The sequence below is a fragment of the Carcharhinus amblyrhynchos genome, chromosome 9 (assembly GCF_965287045.1).
Source record: "Carcharhinus amblyrhynchos chromosome 9, sCarAmb.v2.hapA, whole genome shotgun sequence".
NCBI lineage: Eukaryota > Metazoa > Chordata > Chondrichthyes > Carcharhiniformes > Carcharhinidae > Carcharhinus > Carcharhinus amblyrhynchos.
The window spans coordinates 83,816,473-83,841,527 of record NC_137332.1 but is presented as its reverse complement, the minus strand read 5'-3'; the positions used below and the strand labels follow the sequence as shown (position 1 = coordinate 83,841,527).

The following is a 25,055-nucleotide window of genomic DNA, read 5'->3' as shown; positions in this document are numbered from 1 at the left end:
CTGCAACTGTACAGGCCACTGGTGAGGCTGCAGCTGGAGTAGTGTGCAGTTTTGGTCGCCGCATTTGTAAAAGGATATACTGGCCTTGGAGGGAATGTAGAGAAGGTTCACTAGGCTGATACTGGAGATGAGGGGGCTAGCTCATGAGGATAGACTGAATAGACTGAGTCTGTACTCGTTGGAGTTTAGAAGGCTGAGGGGGGGATCTTATATAGAGACATATAATGAAGGGGCTAGTTAGGGTAGAGGTAGAGAGATTCTTCCCGCTTAGAAAGGATAGCAGAACTAGAGGGCACAGCCTCAAAATAAGGGGGGTGGGGGGCAGTTTAGGTCAGAGTTGAGGAGGAACTTCTTCACTCAAAGGGTGGTGAGTCTCTGGAATTCTCTGCCCGTTGAAGTGGTGGAGGCTGCCTCGCTGAATATATTTAAGTCACGGGTAGATAGGTTTCTGATAGACAAGGGAATTAAGGGTTATGGGGAGAAAGCGGGAAAGTGGAACTGATCCACTTCAGATCAGCCATGATCTTATTGAATGGCAGGGCAGGCTCGAAGGACTAGATGGCCTACTCCTTGTTCTTATGTAGGTAGGTGGCAGTATTCCACCACCATTTTGTAAGAAAGTTTCCTCATCACTGCCATCCCAATACAACAAAATCACATTCTGAGATAAAGTGCTATTATTCAACAATAAACTGCAGATAAAAACGCAAGAATCATAGAATCCCTACAGTGCAGGAGGCCATTTGGCCCATCGGGTCTGCACCGACCACAATCCCACCCAACCCTATCCCTGTAACTCCACACGTTTACCCTGCTAATTCCCTGACACTAGGGTCAATTTAGCATAGCAAATAAATCTAACCTACTCACCTCTGGATTGTGGGAGGAAAGCAGAGCACATGGGGGAAACCCACGCAGACGTGAGGAGAACGTGCAAACTCTTCATAGATGGTGATCCGGGGCCAGAATTGAACCCAGGTTCCTGATGCTGTGAGGCAGCAGTGTAATTAAAGCAATTCAAAGAGCTGAAGCCTCAGTCCTGTGACAGGGGTTTTGAGTTGAGCTATTCAGCTGATGAGGCCCCGTGCCGCCACTTCATTGTAGCCTGCACCCTTCAATGATAATTTCCCAAACTTAATTAAATACTACAAGTGTTGTCAAGAGGTAATTCACAGCTCCCGCTGCAAGAAATCAAACAGCATGAAATAAAACTATACACCATTCCCAAAGTGCATATTATCCTGTTGAGAAGGCAAAAGACCTAAAAGAAATTTATTCGTCTTCTATAGTCTCTTGTTTAAGTTCTATATTTTTGAAAAGCAGACAGATGGCTGGCCTGATAAAACGGCCGCTGCTAACCATAGTTCTGGAAGTTTCTGAGTGGTTGAAGAGCAGACAAAGGCTAACACATCAAACCCCTGGAATGAATCATTTCTTGCATTGTGTAAACATCCCAGCCAAGCCAACAGAAAGGACACTGGACAACATAAAGGATTGGCTGTGCCAATCAGCTATGGGCAGAGAGATGTTGTGACTCATCTCCCAAAGTTGTGCAAATGGTCCTTAGGTTACCTGCCCAAACACACTGGGTTTTAACAAGAGAGCCTCGTTAGCTGAATAGCTCAACTCAAAACCCCTCTGTCACAGGACTGAGACTTGAGCTCTTTGAATTGCTTTAATTACACAGTTTTTGGATATTATCTGCAGTCATTGTTTAACCTCTGAAGAGAACCAGGACTACAGGCTAGCTGGCTGCCTCCACCTATCATTTACCATCAAACAAGCAGCAGCAGAAAGAGCTGCCATAGAAACCCTACAGTGCAAGAGGCCATTCAGCCCATCAAGTCTGCACTGACCACAATCCCACCCAGGTCCCATCCCCATATCCCTACATATTTACCCACTAATCCCTCTAACCTACATCTCCCAGGACACTAAGGGGCAATTCAGCATGACCAATCAACCTAACCCGCACATCTTTGGACTGTGGGAGGAAACTGCAGCACCGGTAGGAAACCCACGCAGACACAAGGAGAACGTGCAAACTCCACACAGACAGCGACCCAAGCCGGGAATCGAACCCAGGTCCCTCGAGCTGTGAAGCAGCAGTGCTAATCACTGTGCTACCGTGCCGCCCCAGTTTAAATTACCTCCCTCTTCCCAGCCCACTTATATTGTGTACTACTGGAACATCATAACTTTGACTGTAAAACAAATTAATCTCTTCCTGCCTTCTCCCACCATAGAAAGTCATTGTTTCTGAAAAAGTGGGTCAATCTGCAAAAGTTTTGGCTTGCTAACCTCTAAAGGTAATCATGGTTAGACTTTTGATTCTGGACTCTGAACTCATGTGAAACCATAAATCTTATTTTTGTCTGTCATTTTGCCTCTTGCTTTCCCTTATCCTTCTTTTATTCTAAAAATGCTAAAGTGGGTCAACTTTGTGAACCCACTTCCTAATTGTGTTTTGAGTGTGTGGAAAATAAACTAACCTTCTGAGTTTACCTCATCTGACCACATGATGGTACTTCTGCAATAAACCACAGATAAAAATGCAAGAGAGCCTTCAATGATTATTCCCCAAACTTAATTAAACACTACAAGTGTTGTCAAGAGGTAATTCATAGCCCCTGCTGCAAGAAATCAAGGAGGATGAAATAAAACTGTACACCATTACCAAAGTGCGTATTATCCTGCCAAAAAGGCAAAAGATCTAAAAGAAATTTGTTTCTCTTCCATAGTTTCTTGTTTAAATTCCATATTTTTAAAAACCAAGACTCACATGTTACAAACATCCCTGGTTTAGAAACAGATGCTGCATAACATATAGATGTATATTTAAATTTATTTACATCTGCTGCTGGGGTTAACAGAGGATTGGATCACTACAAATCTGAGGGTTTTGGGGAAAATATACCACCACTGAAAGTGGGGAAATCATAAATCAAAGATACTTTTCTATTTACAAACAGAGTGGAGAAACGAGGACTGTTCTAAATTAACCCTCCCACCCACCATCAGTAACAATATTAGAACAAAGAACAAAGAACCAAAACAGCCCAGGAAACAGGTCCTTCGGCCCAACGAGCCCGCGCCGCCATCTCAACACCACCAGTCCCCCTCTCCACCCAGTGATAGATAGAGGGCAGAATCGCACTAAGAGTCCAAGATTATTTTGGACTTCAGATGGACAGGAAACCATTCAAGTGCCACATGAAATTCTCAATTTCCTGCTTCTGATCACCAGTACATGGCTCAGTGCATCGCTCTGTGGCCTGTGAACCAAAAAGTGTGGCTTCAAAGTCCCTTGCAGAGAGCTCCAAATCTAGGCTGACCTAGATTTCCTGCTCAGTGCCAGTGGAGTGCTGCATTGTTGAAAATGCCCTCTTTTAGATACCTCAGGTGGATATAAAGAAACTCCATAATATTATTTGAAGAGCACAGGAATTTTCCTTGGACAATATTAATCCCTCATTAGCATAGATTATTTGGTCACTACTGTTTGTTGGATCTGGCTGTATATAAATTGGTTGCTCCGTTTTTTTTTTCATTCAGGGATGTGGGTGTCGCTGGCTGGGTCAGTATTTACTGTTCATCCCTAATTGTCCTTCAGAAGGTGGTGGTGAGCTGCTTTCTTGAGCCCTGCAGTCCATGTGGTGTAGGTACACCCACAGTGCTGTTAGGGAGGGATTTTGGCCCAATGACAGTGAAGGCAATGTATTTCCAAGTCAGGATGTTGGATGACTTGAAGGGAAGCCTCCAGGTGGTGGCATTCCTATGCATCTGCTGCCCCTGTCCTTCTAGATGATAGTGGTCGTGGATCTGGAAGGTGCTGGTGAAGGAACCTTGGTGAGTTCCTGCAGTGCATCTTATAGATGTTACACACTGTTGCCACTGTTCGCTGATGGTGGAGGAATTGAATATTTGTGGAAGGGGTACCAATCAAGCAGGGTTGCTTTGTCCTGGGTGGTGTTGAGCATCTCGCGTGTTGTTGGAGCTGTACTCACCCAGGCATGTGGGAAGCATTCCATCACAGTCTTGAATTGTGCCTGGTAGACAGTCTACAGTGGTTGTGGAGTGCGAGGTAAGTTATTTACTGCAGGATTCCCAGCCTCTGACCTGCTCTAGTAGTCTTTGTCACTCATTAGCGTGACATGGGCATCATTGGCCATCCCTAGTTGCCCTTGAGAAGGTGCTGGTGAGCTGCCTTTTTGAAGTGCTGCAATCCATGTTCTGTGGGTTGACCCACAATGCCATTAGGAAGGGAATTACAGGGTTTTGACCCAGTGACTGTGAAGGAACAATGATATATTTTCAAGTCAAGATGGTGAATGGCTTGGAGGGGAACTTGCAAGTGACGGTGTTCCCATTTATCTGCTGCCCTTGTCCTTCTAGATGGAAGTGGTCGTGGGTTTGAAAGGTGCTGTCTAAGGATCTTTGCTGAATTGCTGCAGCGCATTTTATAGATTGTACGCACTGCTGCTACAGAGCGTCGGTGGTGGAGGGATTGAATATTTGTGGATATGGTGCCAATTAAACGGGCTGCTTTATCCTGGATGGTGTCAAGCTTCTTGAGTGTTGTTGGAGCTGCACCCATCCAGGCAAGTGGGGAGTATTCCATCTGACTTGTACCTTATAGATGGTGAATCGGCTTTGGGGAGTCAGGAGATGAGTTACTCGCCACAGTATTCCTAGCCTCTGACCTGCTCTTGTAGCCACTGTGTTTATGTGGTGAGTCCAGTTGAGTTTCTGGTCAAGGGTAATCCCAAGGATGTTGACAGTGTGGGATTCAGTGATGGTAACACTATTGAATGTCAAGGGGCGTTAGAGTGTCTCTTATTGGTGCTAGTCATTGCTTGGCATTTGTGGGGTGTGAATGTTACTTGCTACTTGTCAGCCCAAGCCTGGATATTTTCAATCTTGTTGCATGGACTGTTTCAGTAACTGAGAAGTCACAAATGGTGCTGAACACTGTGCAATCATTGGCGAACATCTCCACTTCTGACCTGATGACAGAAGGAAGCAGCTGAAGATTGTTGGGCCTAGGGCACTACCCTGAGGGACTCCTGCAGAGATGTCCTGAAGCTGAGATGACTGATCTTCCACAATCACAACCATTTCCCTATGTACCAGGTATGACTCCAACCAGCGGAAAGTTTGTCCCCTGATATCCATTGATTCCAGTTTCGCTGGAGCTCCTTGATACCACAATCATTCGAATGCGGCCTTGATGTCAAGGGTTGTTACTCTCACTTCACCCCTGGCATTCAGCTCTTTTGTCCATGTTTGAACCAAGGCTGTAATGAGGTCAGAAGCTGACCTGGTGAAACCCAAACTGGATGTCACTGAGCAGGTTATTGCTGAGCAGGGACTACTTGATAGCACTGTTGATGACAAATATTTATATGGCTGGTCCAGTTAAGTTTCTGGCTAATGGTAACTCCAGAATGTCAATAGTGGAGGATTCAGTGATAGTAAAGCTATCGAAAGTCACAGGTAAATGGTTAGAATTTGTCTTGTTGGAGACAGTCATTGCCCGACACTTGTGTGGCATAAATATTACATCACTTACCACACCTAAGAAATACATCATTGGCTGTAAAGCAACTTAGGACGTCAGAAAGAGATGAAAGGTGCTACATAAATGTGAGTTCCTCATTTCCTTCCTATCACTGAAGCAAACATGTGATTCTGGTTAATCTCTGAAAGGCCAGTCCAGAGATAGAACATAGAACATAGAACATAGAACATTACAGCGCAGAACAGGCCCTTCGGCCCACGATGTTGCGCCGACCAGTTACAAAAACAATGACCCACTAGCCTATACCAATCCCTTTTCGTCCATAAACCTATCCAGAGATCTCTTAAACGCCCCCAAACTAGACGCATTTACAACTACAGCAGGCAGGGCATTCCAATCCCTCACCACCCGCTGGGTAAAGAACCTACCCCTGACATCCGTCCTGTAGCTACCCCCCCTTAATTTAAAGCCATGCCCCCTTGTGCTAGCTTTCTCCATCCGAGGAAAAAGGCTATCACTATCCACCCTATCTAAACCTCTAATCATCTTATATGTTTCAATAAGATCCCCTCTTAGCCGCCTTCTTTCCAACGAAAACAACCCTAGATCCCTCAGTCTCTCCTCATAGGACCTCCCCACCATACCAGGCAACATCCTAGTAAACCTCCTCTGCACCCTCTCCAACGCCTCCACATCCTTCTTGTAATGCGGGGACCAGAACTGCACACAGTACTCCAAGTGCGGCCGCACTAGAGTAGTGTACAGTTGCAACATTACACTGCGACTCCTAAATTCAATCCCCCTACCAATAAACGCCAAGACACCGTACGCCTTCTTGACAACCTTATCTACTTGATTCCCAACTTTCAGGGATCTATGTACACACACACCTAGATCCCTCTGTTCATCCACACTATTCAAAGTCCTCCCGTTAGCCCTATACTCGACACATCTGTTGCTCCTACCAAAGTGAATTACCTCACACTTCTCCGCATTAAATTCCATCCGCCACCTCTCGGCCCAGCTCTGCAACCTATCTAAGTCTCCCTGCAGACTATGACACCCTTCCTCACAATCTACCACACCTCCAACTTTGGTGTCATCAGCAAATTTACTAATCCACCCAACTATACCCTCATCCAGATCATTAATAAAAATTACAAACAACAGTGGCCCCAAAACAGATCCCTGAGGCACACCACTCGTAACTGCACTCCATGATGAATATTTACCATCCACCACCACCCTCTGTCTCCTATCTGATAGCCAATTCCTGATCCAACTTCCTAGATTACCCACAATCCCATACATCTGCATTTTCTGCAGAAGCCTACCATGGTGAACCTTATCGAACGCCTTACTAAAATCCATGTATACCACGTCAACTGCCTTACCCCTATCCACCTCTTTGGTCACCTTATCAAAAAACTCAATAAGGTTAGTAAGGCACGACCTACCTGCTACAAAACCATGCTGACTATTTCTAATCAATTCATTACACTCCAAATAACTATAAATCCTATCCCTAATAATTTTTTCTAAAACCTTGCCCACAACAGAAGTAAGACTCACCGGTCTATAATTCCCGGCAAAGTCTCTGTTCCCCTTCTTAAACAATGGGACAACATTCGCTATCCTCCAATCCTCCGGGACTACACCAGAGACCAATGACGACCTGAAGATCTGAGCCAGAGGCTCTGCAATCACCTCTCTAGCCTCCCAGAGAATCCTAGGGTAGATCCCATCCGGACCAGGGGACTTATCTATTTTCAGCCCCTCAAGAATTTCCAGCACATCCTCTTTATCAACCGTAATACTGTCTATTTTACACCCCTGCAACCCAATGTCCTCCTCAGCTATATTCATGTCCCCCTGCGTGAACACCGAAGAGAAATATTGGTTCAATACTTCTCCAATCTCCTCCGGTTCCACACACAACTTCCCCCTGCTGTCTGTAACTGGCCCTAATCTTGCCCTGACCAACCTTCTGTTCTTGACATACTTATAGAACGCCTTAGGATTCTCCTTAATCCTATCAGCCAAAGTCTTCTCATGTCCTCTTTTAGCCCTTCTCAACTCACTCTTCAACTCCCTCCTAGCCAATCTAAAGCTTTCTAGTGCACTATCTGAGCCCTCCAATCTCATCCGAACATAAGCCTCCTTTTTCTTTTTAACCATTGACTCAACTCTTTTAGTGCACCACGGTTCCCTAGATCTACCAAATCCACCATGCCTGACAGGGACATACCTATCAAGGACTCGCAGTAGCTGCTCCTTGAAAAAACTCCACATTTCAGACGTTCCCAGTCCCTGTAATCCCCTAATCCAATCCATGCGTCCTAATTCACTCCTGATAGCCTCATAATCGCCCTTACCCCAGCTAAAATTGCTGACCCGAGGTTCATGCCTATCTCTTCCCATCACTAAGGTGAACGTAACCGAATTGTGGTCACTATCACCAAAATGCACACCAACTTCCAAGTCTAGCACCTGGTCTGGCTCATTTCCCAGCACCAAATCCAATATAGCCTCACCTCTAGTTGGCCTGTCTACATACTGAGACAAAAAACCTTCCTGCACGCTTTGTACAAACACTGACCCCTCTAGCGAGCTAGAACTATAGCAACTCCAATCAATATTCGTAAAGTTAAAGTCCCCCATAACAATTACCCTATTACTTTCACTCCTAACCAGGATTGTCTCCGCAATCCTTTCCTCAACCTCTCTAGAACTTTTAGGAGGTCTATAAAAGACTCCCAACAGGGTGACCTCTCCTCTCCTATTTCTAATCTCCGCCCATACTACCTCAACTGACAAGTCCTCATCAAACTTTCTCTCCGACACTGTGATACAGTCCTTGACTAGCAATGCTACCCCACCCCCCCTTCTACCTTCTTCTCTACTCCGACTAAAGCATTTGTACCCCGGAACCTGCAACATCCATTCCTGACCCTGCTCTATCCATGTCTCAGAAATGGCCACAACATCAAAGTCCCAGGTACTGATCCACGCTGCAAGTTCATCCACTTTATTGCGAATAAATATTGAGATTAATATTTTAATATTAATAATATTGAGATCTCAATCCTTGGAAGGTAGTAGTCGTCTCTATTCTTTTGGAAAGTGCTTCTTCCACTCGGTATCCTTCACAGCGTTGTAGGTAGCGATGACAAGATCCGGAAATAATCCAAAGCAATAACTTTCTGCACTTTCCATGAAACGGTAAGCACGTGAACTGAAAAAAGAAGCAATTAGATACGTTTTTCTCACCAAGCCATACGTATGCTGTTTTGCAATTTACTGCTCACGAGAAATCAAAATATTAACATTAAAGGTCTTGCATTGAAGCCCTACAGTGCAGGAGGGGGCCATTGAGCCCATCAAGATTGCACTGACAACAATCCCACCCAGGCCCTATTCCTGTGATCCCACATATTTACTCTGCTACTCCCCCCCTCACACTGAGGGCAATCTAGCATGGCTAATCCACCAAACCTGCATATCTTTGGACTGTGGGAGGAAACTGGATCACCTGGAGGAAACCCACGCAGACATGGGGAGAATGTACAGATTCCACACAGTCACCAGAGGCCAGAATTGAACCTGGGTCCCTGGTGCTGCGAGGCACTGTGCCACCATGGCGCAATGGCTAAGTTCTCGAAAACAACCAGTGATGTCCCACAAGGATCTGTGTCAGGGTTGGAACAATGTATATATTTATTGATGACTTTGTTAACACAATAAAGAGTCAAATGTCCCCATTTACTGAATGCACAAAGATTAGTAAATTGTGGCTTTTTTTACCCTTTATTTTACCATGGGATATGGACGTTACTAACAAGGGACCATCTGTTGGCCAGTTGTAATCATCCTTTGAACTTACTATGCCACTTCCAAAACAGCCATATAGTTGTGGGTCTGGAGTCACATATAGGCCAGTAGCTTTCCTTCCCTAAAGGGACATTAGTGAACCAGATGAATTTTTACAACAATCCACAATGAGTTTCACGGTCACCATGACTGAGATGAGCTTTTAATTCCAGATTTATGAATTGATGAGATTTGAACTTGTGACCCTGGAGCATTAGCCTGGGCCTCTGGATTACTAGCCCAGTGACATTCCCACTACACTACGGCCTGCCCACACTGTGCTGTGGGCCTCTATAGAACTGTATCCCAGCATGCAGTGCCCCTCAGGAGGGGAGAGGGAATGTTCAGAGCCCTGAACATTAACATGGGTCACTAGATTACCAGTGACATTACTATTAGATCACCATTTTCCCATTTCTTAAATGGTGCAAAGCTAGGAACGCTGAACTTAAGAGTACTCGTGCATACGACCCAAATAAAGTAGTCAGGCGCAATAATAGTCAAGAAGCCTTGTAATCAAGAACGCCAGGACTTTGAAGGAACAAAGTCGCGTTACCCCTATATAAACCCCTGATTAGATTATAGAATGATAGAATCCTACAGTGCAGAAGACGGCCATTCGGCCCATCAAGTCTACACTTACCACAGGGCCATAACCCCATGCACTTACTCTAGTTAGTCTCACTGACACTAAGGAACAATTTAGCATGGCCAATCTACCTAATCCGCACATCTTTGATGTGAGGGAAGAAACTGGAGCATCTGGAGGAAACGCATGCAGGTAAGGGGAGAATGTGCAAACTCCATACAGACAGTGACCCAAGCCAGGAATCGAACTCAGATCCCTGGCACTGTGAGGCAGAAGTGCTAACCACTGTGTCACCCTGCCGTCCTCATAAAGAGCTATTAGGAGGGAAGAAAACAAGATCAGATAACGTCATTCAGGAGAAGCATAGAAACATTTCTTCATGACCAGGAAGGGAGATGTGTACCTTTTTGGGAAAAGCATGGAAATCTCTCTCGCAAAAAGCCAGCTCAATCCAATGCTGACAGATTGTTTTTTCTTCTAGCCAGGGAGTTAAAAGTTATGAAGCTAAAGCAGATAAGTGGTGTTAGAACTGGGATCATTTCACTGCATGGTAGAGCTGCTTTGTGGGGCTGAATGGACTCCTCCTATGAAAGAGTGCCATCAATCAATTAAATCTTCATTGGTCTCTCTGGGCTTCACTAAGAGCTACCAGGAGGGAAGAAAACAAGGAAACCTCAGTCTTTTTGTTTTAAATCTACAGTAAATATAGAATTGAGAAAAGGAAATGAGATAACGGCACCCAATTCATGTACCTTTTCTTTTCATCAAAATGCTGGATTAGGTTTCTGATGAATTTCAGGAGGTCACTGGTGGTGTCCGTATATGGATTCCTATGTTGTCTCTTATTCATGTCACTCAGTACTTCTAGACAAATCTAAAAGAAAAGGAAAAGCAGACTTTCATGTTAAATTAAACTGGCTTTGTTACTTCCTCCATTCACATTCGAACCACAGCTATCTGCTGTGCGTGTTCTTCCTCCTCCAGCCCAGGAGGAGGCGATCTTGCCTAAGGATTTCTATTAGAAAGGCGGCACAAATGCAAACAGTATGACTGGTTCTTCTGGCGTATGCTACCCCTCACTCCTCCACTCAGTTACGGTCATTGCCTTCACCAACTGAAGGAGCTGTTTGATGGATAACAGACTCAAACACTTACTGATGAGAAACTGGGTGAAATTAATTTTATTAATGTATGTTGTATATTTAACTACATTTACAGAATCATTGCTTCCCCTAGTCTTTTCTGGCATCTCCCACCATGTCAGAGCTGATATCAGCAACATAGGAGAATAGGAAATTTGTATCCTCACCTTCTCCTTCAACACACCTACGAATTTCTAATTCCTCGCACCAATCTGCTCATAAAATTATCTATTATCCGAGTGTGGTATCAAGGAGTCGTAACAACTGGGAATCAGGGGGAAAACGCTCGCTGGTTCAAGTGATACCCAGGACAAAGGAAGATGATTGTGGTGGCTGGAGGTCAATTATCTCAGCTCCAAGACATCACTGCAGGAATTCATCAGGGTAATGTCCTAGGCCCAACCAACTTCAGCTGCTTCATCAATGACTTTCCTTCCATCATAAGGTCTGAAGTTGGGATGTTCGTCAATGATTGCACAATGTTCAACACCATTCGTGACTTCTCAGACACTGAAGCAGTCCATGTCCAAAAGCAGCAAGATCTGGACAACATCCAGATTTGGGCTGACAAGTGGCAAATAACATTCATGCCACACAAATGCCAGCCAATGACCATCTCCAACATGGGAGGATTAAACCAAAACCCCTTGACGTTCGATGGCATTACCATCACTGAATCTCCCACTATCAACACCCTGAGGGTTACCATTGACCAGGAACTGAACTGGACAAATCAAATACATACTGTGGCTACAAGAGCAAGTCAGTGGCTGGGAATCCTGTAGCAAGTAACTCACCTCTGGGCTCCCCAAAGCCTGTCCACATCTACAAAGCACAAGTCAGGAGTGTGATGGAATACTCTCCGCTTGTCTGGCTGAGTGCAGCTCCAACAACACTCAAGAAGCTTGACACTATCCAAGTCTAAGAGCTGCTCGATTGACACCCTGTCCACAACCTACAGCATTCACTCCCTCCACCACCATCCAGCAGCAGCAGCAATGTGTACCATCTACAAGATGAGCTGCAGGAACTCACCACAACTATTACCATCTAGAAGGACAATGGAAGCAGATACCTGGGAATACCCAGGAGAGGTTCTCCTCCAAGTCACTCACCATCCTGTCCTGGAAATATATCACCGTTCCTTAACTAACGCTGGGTCAAAATCCTGGAACTCCCTCCTTAACAACACTGTGGGTGTACCTACAGCAAATGGACTGCAGCGATTCAGGAAGGCAGCTCACCACCACCACCTTCTCAAGGACAATTAGGGATGAGCAATAAATGCTGGTCTGATCAGTGACGCCCACATCCTGTGGAAGAATTATTTTTAAAAAATTTATTGAGGTCTTTAGCAGCTTGGAGCATCTAAACTAGACAAACAATGCTAATCAGACCCCAGAATCTGAAAGCTCTGGGAATTACAGATTAGAAGTTGTACCTTCTGTGTCCACTTGTGAAATGATCTTTCCTGGTCCTCGCCTGCCTTGTTGAGAATCTGGACTATCTGACTGGCTTGATTCCGTTTTGTCACATCATGTTCATTAGCAAGGCCTTGGACAAACTGGCTTTTTCTGGAAGGAAAACAAAGTAAACACAGTTTATGGGATAGGTAATATTGTGGCACAGTGGGTAGTGTCCCTGCCTCTGGGCTAGAAAGTCCAGTTTCAGGTCTCACTCCAGGATTTGATGGCCATGGAAGGCACATTCATAACAGGGTCAAACAGGTTGATTACCAGCGTGTACATCCTCCCAACATGAAGCAGCAGGTAAGAGTGAGAGAGTTTCCTGGTTAGCCATATTGCAGAAAGCAAACCATCATCATGGACCAATCCATTGGAAGTTTCCGGTCACCAACAGTTGCCTATGTAGCGTCTGTCTCTTAAAGACAGCACAGCAGAAGAGAGTCACCTGACTTCAGCACAGATAGAGAACAGAAATTATGTGGTCACCCCAGAGAGTGGAGTCCTCTCTCGGGCAGAATACATCCAGCAGCTATGTAGTTGACATCATAAAGACTGGAGCACAACTCCAGAGCAGCCTACAGCGGCTACTCCTGTACCTAATTTCTCTTATCAATAGATGTATTTTGTTCTTTTCAATAAATGTCTTTTGTTCCATCACCTCTTGACGATGGGAGAGTGCCACAACATAATATCAACACCCGCTTAATGCGGGGTAACAAAGGAGAAGGAACTTCAGTTATACAAATGTCATCTTGTATAGATGTACATAGCACTGATGAAATGGGGAATTAATCAGATTAATTGCAGTTGCTCAGTCTCCCTCTCCATCGTGAAGCTACAGTGCAATTAATATTAACTGTAGTCCACTAATGGTGCTGAGGGGAGAAAGATATCAATTGAAAGACACACACTAAAGACTAAAAGACCTTAATAAATAGGAACAGGAGTAGGCCATGCAGCCCCTCGGGCCTGCTCTAATATTCAATAGGATCATGGCTGATTGCTCATGTCTGCTTTATTACCCTTTGTCCGTAACTCTTGATTCCTTTATCGATCAAACATCTATCTATCTCAGATGTCTCACACACACCTGACGAAGGAACACAATTTCCAAAAGCTTGTGGGATTACTATCAAATAAACTGGTTGGACTATAACTTGGTGTTGTGAGACTTCTTACTATGTTTACCCTAGTCCAACGCTGGCATCGCTACATCATGGTGGCACAGTGGTTAGCACTGCTACCTCATAGCGCCAGGGACCTGGGTTCAATTACAGCCTCAGGTCACTGTCTGTGGGGAGTCTGTACGTTCTCCCCGTGTCTGGGTGTGTTTTCTCCGGGTGCTCCATTTCCTCCCACAGTCCAAAGGTGTGCAGGTTAGCTTGATTGGCCTAGTCAATGTAGATTTACGGGAATAGGGCCTGTGGTCAATGCAGACTCCACAGACTGAATGACCACTTTCTGCACTGTAGGAATTCTATGACGCTATGATTCTATGACCCATAGTGAGGAACAATCGAGTGATATCAGTAGCTCTGCTGATACCTCTCTTAGTGCACATCAGAATTTAATAGGAAATTTTAAACTCTCAACCCCTTTAGGAATCATGGATACTCAAAGAACAAAGAAAGAACAAAGAACAACACAGCACGGGAAATAGGCCCTTCGGCCCAATGAGCCCAAGCCGCCATCTTAACAATGTGTTTTCCCTCCTCCACCCTTGACCCATGTCTGTGCTTATGGTACCCCCATTGGAAACCAGATTAAGAGGAGAATAATTTAGGGACAATTTGTTACACCAATCAGCCTAAGAGCACATCTTTGGGGTGTGGGAGGAAACCGGAGCACCCAGAGGAAATCCACGCAACCACAGGGAGAATGCGCAAACTCCCACAGACACTGGCCCAAATCCATGTATCTGCACAGCTAACAGTGATAGTTACATCTGGGCAACAGTGGTGCCCATCTGCTGGTCTAGTTTTAAGCATACACAAATGACGCGAAGTACTAGGCTATTCTTGAAACATCCAAGAGCAGCCCACGCACAACCCACCGTGTGCATGCCCCTCGTTAGACAACAAGGTGGACCAACACACCTGCGAAGTAAAAGAGAAAAACATCAACACATATAACAGTTGATTTCCAGAAACGTCCCGAGGCTCTGATCCTTATTTAAAACAGTCTCCTATAACCCTCCATCCCTGTTTCGCTCGTGTCTATCTAAGTAAACCTTAAACAAGTCTAGTGTGCCTGCCTCCACCACCTTACTTGGCAGTGCATTCCATACCCTTCATTATTTCATACACCTCTATCAGATCCCCCCTTAACCTCCGTCTTTCTAAGGAAAAGAGCCCCAGTTTACCCAATCTTTCCTCATAACCCAGTCCTTCCATACCAGGCAGTATCCTGGTAAACCTCCTCTGTACTCTTCCAGGGTCTCCACGTCCTTCCGGTAGTAAGGTGACCAGAACTGGACGCAGTACTCCAAATGTGGTCTAACCAACATTCTGCGCAACTGTAGCATTAGACGCCAGCTCTTGTACTCTATACCCCTTCCTATAAAGGCTAGCATACCATAAGCTTTCTTCGCAACCTTCTCCACCTGTGTTGCCACCTTCAAAGACTTGTGCACTTGCACTCCCAGGTCCCTCTGCATTTCTATACTCTTAATAGGTCTACCCGCTATCATGTAACTCGCCTCTACATTATCTACTCAGATCTTTTTGAACATTCTCTGAGCCAGCTGGACTTACCCAACATCTTTCCACAGCAGTGGATGTTGTTTGATCTCGCTCAGTGTAGCTCTCTTCCCTGCTGGTGCTAACAAGCGCTCGATGAAATCTCTGGCTTCAGCATTCTTGGGTTCGCAAAGCTCCTGATCGAGAGAAGGATTATTCTCAAGCAGATCCTCCTCAGAGCTATAGGGTTCCTTCCCTCCAGTCATAATATAATGCAGCAGCCGTCCAAGAGTCTGTCCAGTGAAGAAAACTGCTTTAGGCTCAACATTTTGTCAAGCGGCATGGAAGCCAGTCAAATCCCAGCTCCACGAATATACAAGACACCAATTAAAATATAATTCCGTTTCACCACCCCTCAAATTCATTTTATAAATATTTGTTTTTTTATATTTCATTATGTTTTAACTTTCAATACAGAAGGAGATTTTACAAGATTATAAGTGACATGGATAATCAGACACTCTGAGCGGATAATCAGACGCTCTTTCCGAGGGTAGGAAAGTACTAGGGGACGTAGGTTTAAGTTGCACGTGGAGAAGTTTAGAGGAGATGTGCGAGGCAAGTTTTTTTTTACACAGAGGGTGGTGAATGTCTGGAATGCGCTGCCCAGAGAGGTAGTGGGAGTAAGTATGATAGCGGCACTTAAGGGGCAGCTAGACACATACAAAGATAGGGTGGGAAAGGAAGGATCCATAAGTGCATATATTTTCATAATCAGCGTACGCTTGGAGGGCTGAAGGGCCTGTTCCTGCACTGGCCTCTACCCTGTCACAGGTTCCCTCCTGTCTTCTGGAAGCTTGCACAATAAACTCCCAAGTGAGACAAAGCTAATTTTAAACTAGTTTTTTTTTGATTTGTGAATTGAATTTCAATTCCACCAGCTGCCACAGTGGGATCTGAACCTGTGACCCCAGAACATTAGTCTGGGCCACTGGATTACTAGTCCAGTGACAATACCACTACGCCACTGCCTCCCCGGCATACTGTTTTCAATAAATATTATTAAATATATTAAATAAATAATGTGTCAAATAACACAGGGAACACCAAAGTAAAAGCAACATTATCTTCCTTATGGCCGTGTTGGGAGCGTCACTGGGCTAGTAATCCAGAGGCCCAGGCTAATGTGAATCTGGGGTCACAGGTTCAAATCCCACCGTGGCAGCTGGTGGAATTGAAATTCAATTCATAAATCTGGAACTAAAAGCTCATCTCAGAAATGGCGACCGTGCGACCATTGTGGATAGTTGTTAAAACCCACCTGCTTCACCAATGTCCTTTAGGGAAGGAAATCTGCTGTCCTCACCCACAGCAATGTAACTCTTAATTACCTTCTGCAATGGCGAGCAAACCAGTTCAAGGGCAATTAGGGTTGGGCAACAAATGCTGGCCCAGCCAGCGACACACACAATCTGTGAAAGAATACGTTTTAGAAAGAGCCAAATTAATTAAAAAGACCAGCGAAATCCCTGATACTGGTCAGCCTGAAATTGAGGAAATGACATTTATTCCTCCTTGATCCAGCTTCCGCAGATACATGTGTGCAGTCCAGACTTGAAACCATTGAGCATTTCCCCACGTCCCCCTGTAAGTGTTCAGCAGCTGAGCTGCTTGTTAAGCATGTTGTCACTCTCGGTACAGATCCCCTTACAGCTAACCCTCTCTGCTTCCAGTCCCACTTCAAGCAGCACTCACCAGGCATTTCCCAGGAGGCTACATCAGGGCACTGAGGTCAAGGGCAGAGTGCAGTCATCATCACTGCTGCTGAGGTCAGCTACTTCAGTTCAGTTCAGTTAGAGACAAAGCCTGCTACACTCACCTGAGATTATATGAATCTGCTTCAACCAAGTGGTGTATCTATATCTGAGCTTCTCTTTGGATAGACTTGACCAATTGTTAGATTAGAGCAGACAGCTGCATGCATACAAGGTGCTGCCATCTCAATACAACACAAATTTGTATTTATAGAACTATGCATAGTGTCTATCCTTTCTCTTTTTTATTTTTCTTGACTCTTGTCCTACTGCTGCAGTGGTGCCTCAGGCATGAGGAGCTTGACATTAGTATGTTTCAATATGAACCGCTTATTGTTAGTCTTCACTATTTATAGATTCCAGGTTACCAGCATTAATGGTGTTTCTGCAACACAGGTAAGCTGCTTACAGAGTATTCTCTCAGAGTAAATTACCCTGTGACTCCATACATCATGATGGAGATGCCAGCGTTGGACTGGGGTAAACACAGTAAAAAGTCTCACAACACCAGGTTAAAGTCCAAAAGGTTTATTTGATAGTAAGGCTTGTGGGTTTACTGTCAAATAAACTGGTTGGACTTCAACCTGGTGTTGTGAGGCTTCTTACTGTGTTTACTCCATACATCATACCATGGGTAATATTTTGTTATTCTCCAGTCCCCTGTTAAAGCATACCTGCCAACTACCTTTACAACACAATGGCATACAGTCACATAGTTCGACAGCTTCTATTGCTTCAAGTCCTTCCTAAACACCTTTTGTTGTCCATCTCTAATTGCACTTGACTTGAGTGTCTCACTCGGCCATTTCAGAAGGTAGCTATGAGTCAACCACATAGCTGTGGGTCTGGAGTCAGGTGTAGGCCAAACTGGGTAAAAGACAACAGATTTCCTTCCCTAAAGGACATTAGTGAATCGGGTTTCAACTTCCCCACACTTCCCCCTCCTCATTGTGCCCTCTCAGACCTCAGTGTCCACATTCCGGAGATTGATGGAACACTCTCCACTCGCATGAGTGTGGTTCCAACAATACTCAAAAAACCTGACACGATCCAGGACAAAGCCGCCCCACTTGGTTGTGTCCAACATCTTCAACATTCACTCCCTCCATCACCAACACATAGTGGCAGACATGTGTACTGTCTACAAGATACATTGCAAGAACTCACTGAGGCTTCTTCAACACCTTCCCATCACTAAGGAATAAAAAGATAGACCCAAAACAGTCGAGCTCCTTACCTCAATCAACCTTCCTCTCAACAGCTTTAAACCTGAACTTGGCATCATCAGATCAAATCGCTACCAGCTCTTTGTTTATCCCATTTACCTTTTACCCCTCGCAACATTAGCTGCATGAAAGACTATGACCCTTTACCCTTGATGCCTCAGGAGAGAGAGGGAAACTACAGTGTGGACCTGCAAATCCGCCTTGAAAAGTTCATCCGCTCCGAAGGTTGCTGCTGGTGAGTCTTTCAGTTTCTCAAGGATTTCGGATGCCTCCCAGGTCGCTTTGCAGGAAATGGCCACAGCTGAATCCTTACCACAATTCACACTCTTATCAAAATCCGCCAGACGAAAGTTTTTTTCAATATCTGTGGAAAAAGAAAGCATTGTATTGCAGCAGACACAGTGCAAAAGTAGTCCAAATCAATCTTCAGTACAACCAATTACTTTCAAATAAAATCTGCACTTTTGTTTCTTTAAATTCATCAAGTTGACTTGTACAGCAAATCTGTTTAAATGCGAACATTTTTTCAGCATTTCAGGAGGAGCTGAGTAAACACGCGAGGGAGAAGTGAATATTTGGGTAATAGGCTGGGAGGAAGTTCACTTGGAAAATAGGCCTGTTGTCTGAGCTCTCCCCAGAGAGACATTATTCACAGTAACTAGTGTAGTGATGAATGCCGTGTCTTGGACTGGAGGAAGGTTGCCAGTGATGTTCTCCTGGGATCGGTGTTGGGACATCTGCTCTTCCTCAGATACAATAACTAGCTAGACCTCAGTAATAGTTTCCAAACATGTGGATGACACAAAGTGTGTGAATTGTGAGGAGGATAATGTAGGACTTCAGAAGGACAAAGGCAAGATGGTGGAATGTGTGTACAAGTGACGTATGAAGTTCAATGTGCAGAAATGTGAAGTGATTCATTTTGATGTGAAGGAAATGGAGAGACAAAATAAAATAAAGGATAGAATTCTAAAAGGGGTGCTAAAGTTCAAAGGCCTGGTACAAATGTGCATAAATCATCGAAGGTGGCAGGACAGGTGGCGAGAGCACTTAAAGAACAATATCCTGGGCTTTATTGATAGGGACACAGTACAAAAGCAAGCACATAATGTTGAACAAAAGCAGAAAGTGCTGGAAAAACTCAGCAGATCTGGCAGCATATCTGGAGAGAAAAACAGAGTTAAAGTTTCAAGTCTGTATGACTTCTTCAGTCATTTCAGACTCAAACCATTAACTCCGATTCTCTCTCCACAGGTGTTGCCAGGTCTGATTAGTTTTCCAGCATTTTCTGTTTTTGCTTCAGATTGCAATATCTGCAGTATTTAAAAAAATTTTTTTTACTCCATTTTTAAAGTTACAAAGCCAGTGTGGCAGTGTGGACCAGGCAAGCCCAAACCCATTTGTTGCTTGTTCCAAAAACCAAACTCAAATTAATTCTAATTCTTAGTCCCTACGGCAGACAGACAAGGTCCAAGCTGACAAGAAAAGGCATTGCACCCTTTCTTGGGCTTCATCTGACGCTTGATCTTAGCAAAAAAGGCCAGGAAATCTGCAGTACTTTGCTTTTATTCAAGTCGCATTAACTTGTATAAACACTTATTTGGCCTCCTGGAGTACGTCACCAAGTTTCAGGTGCCACACGTTAAGAAGAATATAAGTGCATTAGAGATAGTACAGAAAAGATTCACAAGAATGGTTTCTGGGATGAGGAACTTCAGTTATGAAGTGGGTGCATTGGCCATGCTGGGTTTTCCCTTGATGTCAGGGTACTAGCTGATGTAAATGCATGGGGTATAGGGATGGGGCCTGTGTGGGATTGTGGTCAGTGCAGGCTCAATGAGCTGAATGGCCTCCTTCTGCACTGTAGGGGTTTTATGATTTATGAAGATAGACTAGGGGCAGCACGGTAGCACAGCGTTCAGCGCTGCTGCTTCACAGCTCCAGGGACCTGGGTTCAATTCCCGGCCTGGGTCATTGTCTGTGTGGAGTTTGCACATTCTCCCCATATCTTGTGTGGGTTTCCTCCGGGTGCTCCGGTTTCCTCCCACAGTCCAAAGATGTGCAGGTCAGGTTGATTGGCCATGCTAAAAAAAATTGCTCTTAGTGTCCTGAGGTGTGTAGGTTAGAGGGATTAGTGGGTAAATATGTTGGGATATGGGGGTAGGGCCTGGGTGGGATTGTGGCTGGTGCAGACTCGATCAGCCAAATGGCCTCTTTCTGCACTGTAGGGTTTCTACTGGGGAAGTTAGGATTGCTTTCCTTGGAGAAGGTTGACAGGAGATTTGATCGAGATGTTCAAAGGTGTCTGAACAGAGTTGGTAGGGAGAAATTGTTCCCATTGATGGAAGGATTGAGAACAAAAGAGTACAGATTTATAATCATTGGTAAAAGAAGCTGGAGGACTGGAGGATTGCAGGTATGAAGCCATTGTTTAAGAAAGGGGCAAAGGGTTACTCAGGAAACTGTCAGCCTGACATCAACAGTGAGAAAACTGATGGAGGCCATAATACAGGATAAGATAAGTATACAGTTAAAGAAAAATAAGTTAATTTTAGACAGTCAACATGCTTTGTCAAGGGCAGGTCATATCTGACAAATGTTACTGAGTTCTTTGAAGAGGTGACACAGGGAGTAGATGAGGATAGTACTGTGGATGTTATATATTTGGACTTTCAGAAAGCATTTGATACAGTGCCACATGGCAGCTTGGTTAGAATATTGGAAATATTTGGGATTGATTAGCAGCATGGATTTGATGTCGGCTAAGAGACAGGAAACAGAAGGTTTAACGGACATTTCTCAGGCTGGAGACGAGTTGAAAGTGGTATTCCCCAGGGATCAGTGTTGGGATCCTTGCTTTTTCTGATTTATATAACCAATTTAGAAATTGGTGTTGAGGGCAAAAATGTCTAAAATTGCAGATGATACTAAGCTAGGGAGAATAGTGAATTGTGAGGATGCTGCTGAGCAACTTCAGATGGACACTGACAAGTTGGCCAGGCAGGCACCTGGCAGATGAATTCCAATGCAGCGAAATGTGAGGTAATGCATTTGGTAGAAGAAACATGGGGAGAACAATACAGACTCAATGGTACAACTTTGGGGGGAGTACAGTGACAGAAGGACATCAGGGTTCACGTGTATCATTCTCTGACAGTACCCAGGCAGGTTGAAGCAATTAGTTATAGGATTCCTGGGTTTATAAATAGAGACATAGAGTACAAAAGTAAGGAAGTGATGCTGCACCTCTCCAAATTAGTGGTCAGACCACATGTGGAGTACTGTTTTCAGTTCTGGGCACCTTGTTTAAGGAAGGATGTTAAAGCCCTAAGAGAGAGTGCAAAGGAAATTAGAGAAATTGGGTTTATTCTCCTTGGAGCAGAGAAGATTAAGAGGTGACCTTATTGAGCTGTCCAAAATGATGAACACTTTTGACAGGGTAAAGGAGGATATTCAGTTCCCACTAGCTGGTGTGTCAGTGACTTGGGGTCATAACTTCAAGATGGTCAGCAAGAGAGCGAGGATTGCGATGAGGAGGAAAAGCTTTACTTAGAGTGTTCCTGGGATTGGGAATGTGCTGGTGGGGGCAGTGGTAGAGGCAGATTCCATCAGAGATTTCATAAGAGAGCAGGAGACATATTTGAATTTGATGAATTTAGAGGGATATGGAAACAGGGCTGGAGAATGGGACTAGCTGGGTAGCTTTTTCAGGTGGCAGTGCACTCACAGTGGGTCAAATGGCCTCCTTCTGTGCTGCGAAATTCCACAATTCTATTATTCTAAGCAATGGAGACTCAAGGAGAGACTTCTTCCACACCATGAGCGGTTAGGGTCTGGAATGTGCTGCCTGAAACTGTAGTGGGGACAGGTTCAATCGAGGCATTTAAAAAGAAATTGGATTTTGATCTGAAAAAGAAGAATGTGAAGGGTTACGGGGAGATGGTGGGGCAATGGCATTATGTGAATTGCTCATTCAGAGACATGGCAGGCACAATGAGCCTCCTCCTGTACTGTAACCACTTTGTAGTTCTAAGGAGAAATTTGTGTTCATTTTGCACTGAACTGAAACACAGTTCTTTTTGTGAGGCATAATCCTTATGCTCTTGAGATTGCTTCCAGCATTTCAGGTGGTGTAGAGGCAGCAGCACTGAGGTGATCATGTTTGGTTATTTCCTACTGATATCAATCAAAATTTATGCTGAATGAATGCAGATAGTGCATCCTTTCATTCTGGCAATACAGATTAATCACATGGTTCCAGTTCAGGCCCACCCACCCTGCCCTAAGCCCATGCATTTACTATGGCAATCCCCCTAACCTGCACGTCTTTGAAGTGTGGGAGGAAACCAGAGCACCCTGAGGAAAGTAATGCAGACACGGGGAGAATGTGCAAACTCTGCACAGACAGTGACCTGAGGCCGGAATTGAACCCAGGTCCTTGGTGCTGTGAGGCAGCAGTGTTAACCATTGCACCACCGTGCTTTGACCTTACCAACAAACTAAAGAAAGAAGTTCCATTCACAAGCAGACGCTGTCTGAAAGTGACAGTCAATGACATCCTTCTGAAGTGTCATTCAAAATCCTGAAAAGTTTTAGAAAGAATAGATGGGGAGAAAGTGTTGGCACTCATGAAAGGAATGAGAACGATGGGCTCAGATTTAAAGCAATTAGTGAAAAAAAGCAAAAGTGACATGAGGAGAAATTCAGGATTCATTGCAATCCAAAATCTATGAAAATGTTCAAAGAATTACCTCTGAGGATATTTGTTGGATGCAAATCCCGGTGAGCACACCCAACTCTGTGCAAAATCTGGAGGGCCTCAACTAACTGCTTCATTATTTTAGGGGCCCCCTTTTGAATTTCCTTAGGCCAGTTGGCCATACATTCCTCCAGATTATACTCGTGGAGATCCAGACACAAGTAATCACAATACTCGTCACTTTCCCAATGTAAAAGATTAACAAACAGACTGCTGTCATTGATGGCAGGGATTCTGAGGCAATCCATTTCTTTTTTGGCTTCTTCACTGTCCTTCCTGTGACATTTCACTGCAACTTCACTCTCATTGTTATAGAAACCAAGGTAGACTTCCGTCATGTTGTCTTTGGTAATCTTAAAATCCGGCATTCTGGATAGCTTCATTTTTCCAATGGGAGCCCGTTGTACCTTTTGCAGTTTTCCCAGAGTGTCATGCCAGCGCACACTATGATTCTTCCAACTTGAAAGAGGTTTCCTGTTGGATGTAATCCCTGCCCCATATTTATTCAATATCTTTGCTGTTTTATTGTCATAGTTCCTTTTGGCTATCAGTAATGGTGTATTCCCACTCTGGTCCCCACAGGAGACATCAGCCCCTCCCTCACACAATATTTCCGTCAACAAAGCATCTTTATTTTCGACTGCTGCTAATAAGGCAGTCTGCCCCAAATTATCCTGCGCGTCAATTTCAACTCTTTGACTCTCTAGCAGTAGTTTAACCACCTTTGAATTCTTCTTCTCTGCTGCAAGGATCAATGGTGTTTTCCCTTTGCTATCCCGGACTTTCAGATTCTGTGTACGTTGTAACAGCAGTTTCAGCACTGGGAATTGCAAGGTATTTTTAGCCAATGCAGTAGCGAGAGGTATGTTTTCATTTTTGTCTATGATGTTAACGTGGGCTCCACGGTCTAATAGAGTCTCCACGATTTCCTGGTTGTCATTCTCCAAGGCATGGTGCAATGCTGTTTTGCCGAGGTTGTCAAGCGCATTAACATCGGCATGCATTTTGTCCAATAGGACCTCAACAATGTCCTGATGGCCTTCTACCACAGCGTCAATCAGGGCAGTCTTTCCACCTTTTCCAACCTTCTTTTTGGCATCAGACACTTCCCTATGCTTGTTCACCTCAGCATTCTGCTGGAAGAGGAATTGTAGAGCGTCCTTATTCCCGTACTGTGCCGCTTCCATAAAGGCAGTAAAACCATTGTCATCCGTCTCATTGACATCTGCACCCAGGCCTAGAAACTTTTCAAGCAGATTCACATTGCCAGTTATCGCAGCAACAATGAAAGGTGTGGCTCCATTTTTCTTCCTAAGACCTGGATCGGCCCCATGTTGCAACAATAAGTCGACAATGTTTTCATAGTCTCCTTGTACAGCATTAAAGAGCGGCGTCCAACCATAATCTGGCCTCTGATAGTTCACATCTGCTTTGTTATTCAAAAGCAATCTGACGATATCTTTTTGATTTTTCGATGCAGCAAGACACAAAATTGTTCCGAATGTATCGGTGTCTAATCCCTCCAAACGTCCATCCTTGATTAATCTTTCGACTTGTGAGAGATCAGGATTGCTAGACTCGCAGAGGTCCCGTAGCTTTTCACCAAGTTCTGTTCCATCAAGAGCTTCAACCAATCTTTTCTTTTCTTGCTCTGTCATGCTTTTCTTCCCTATTTAGCAAAAAGAACAAATGAACATTTGCAAGGTAATGGATAAACTGGTTTCAGAACATCCAACGTCTAGCCCATAGAAACATAGAATATCTACAATGCAGAAGGAGGCCATTTGGCCCATCGAGTCTGCAAGGATTCTCCAACTGAGAGACTTGAGTACCTAATTTCTTCAGGGAATGTTCTCCAATATTGGGGTTCTTGAGAAACATCAAGGTAGACAAGTCCCCAGGGCCTGATGGGATATACCTCAGAATACTGAGAGAGGCAGGGGAGGAAATTGCTGGGGCCTTGAGAGAAATTTTTATATCCTCGCTGGCT

The 25,055-nt window shown here is 44.5% G+C and overlaps 1 protein-coding gene across 1 annotated transcript; it reads right to left on the bottom strand.

Moving 5' to 3' along the window:
* Positions 1–8,602: 8,602 nt before the first annotated feature.
* Positions 8,603–24,728, bottom strand: LOC145347972 (2-5A-dependent ribonuclease-like). The gene is made up of 6 exons (XM_080196002.1): positions 23,058–24,728; positions 18,495–18,670; positions 15,342–15,559; positions 12,564–12,696; positions 10,733–10,854; positions 8,603–8,756 (listed from the first exon to the last, which is right to left on the bottom strand). Exons 1-6 carry the CDS (start codon positions 24,721–24,723, stop codon positions 8,630–8,632), a joined length of 2,442 nt encoding a protein of 813 aa, XP_080052128.1. The 5' UTR covers positions 24,724–24,728; the 3' UTR covers positions 8,603–8,629.
* Positions 24,729–25,055: the final 327 nt, after the last annotated feature.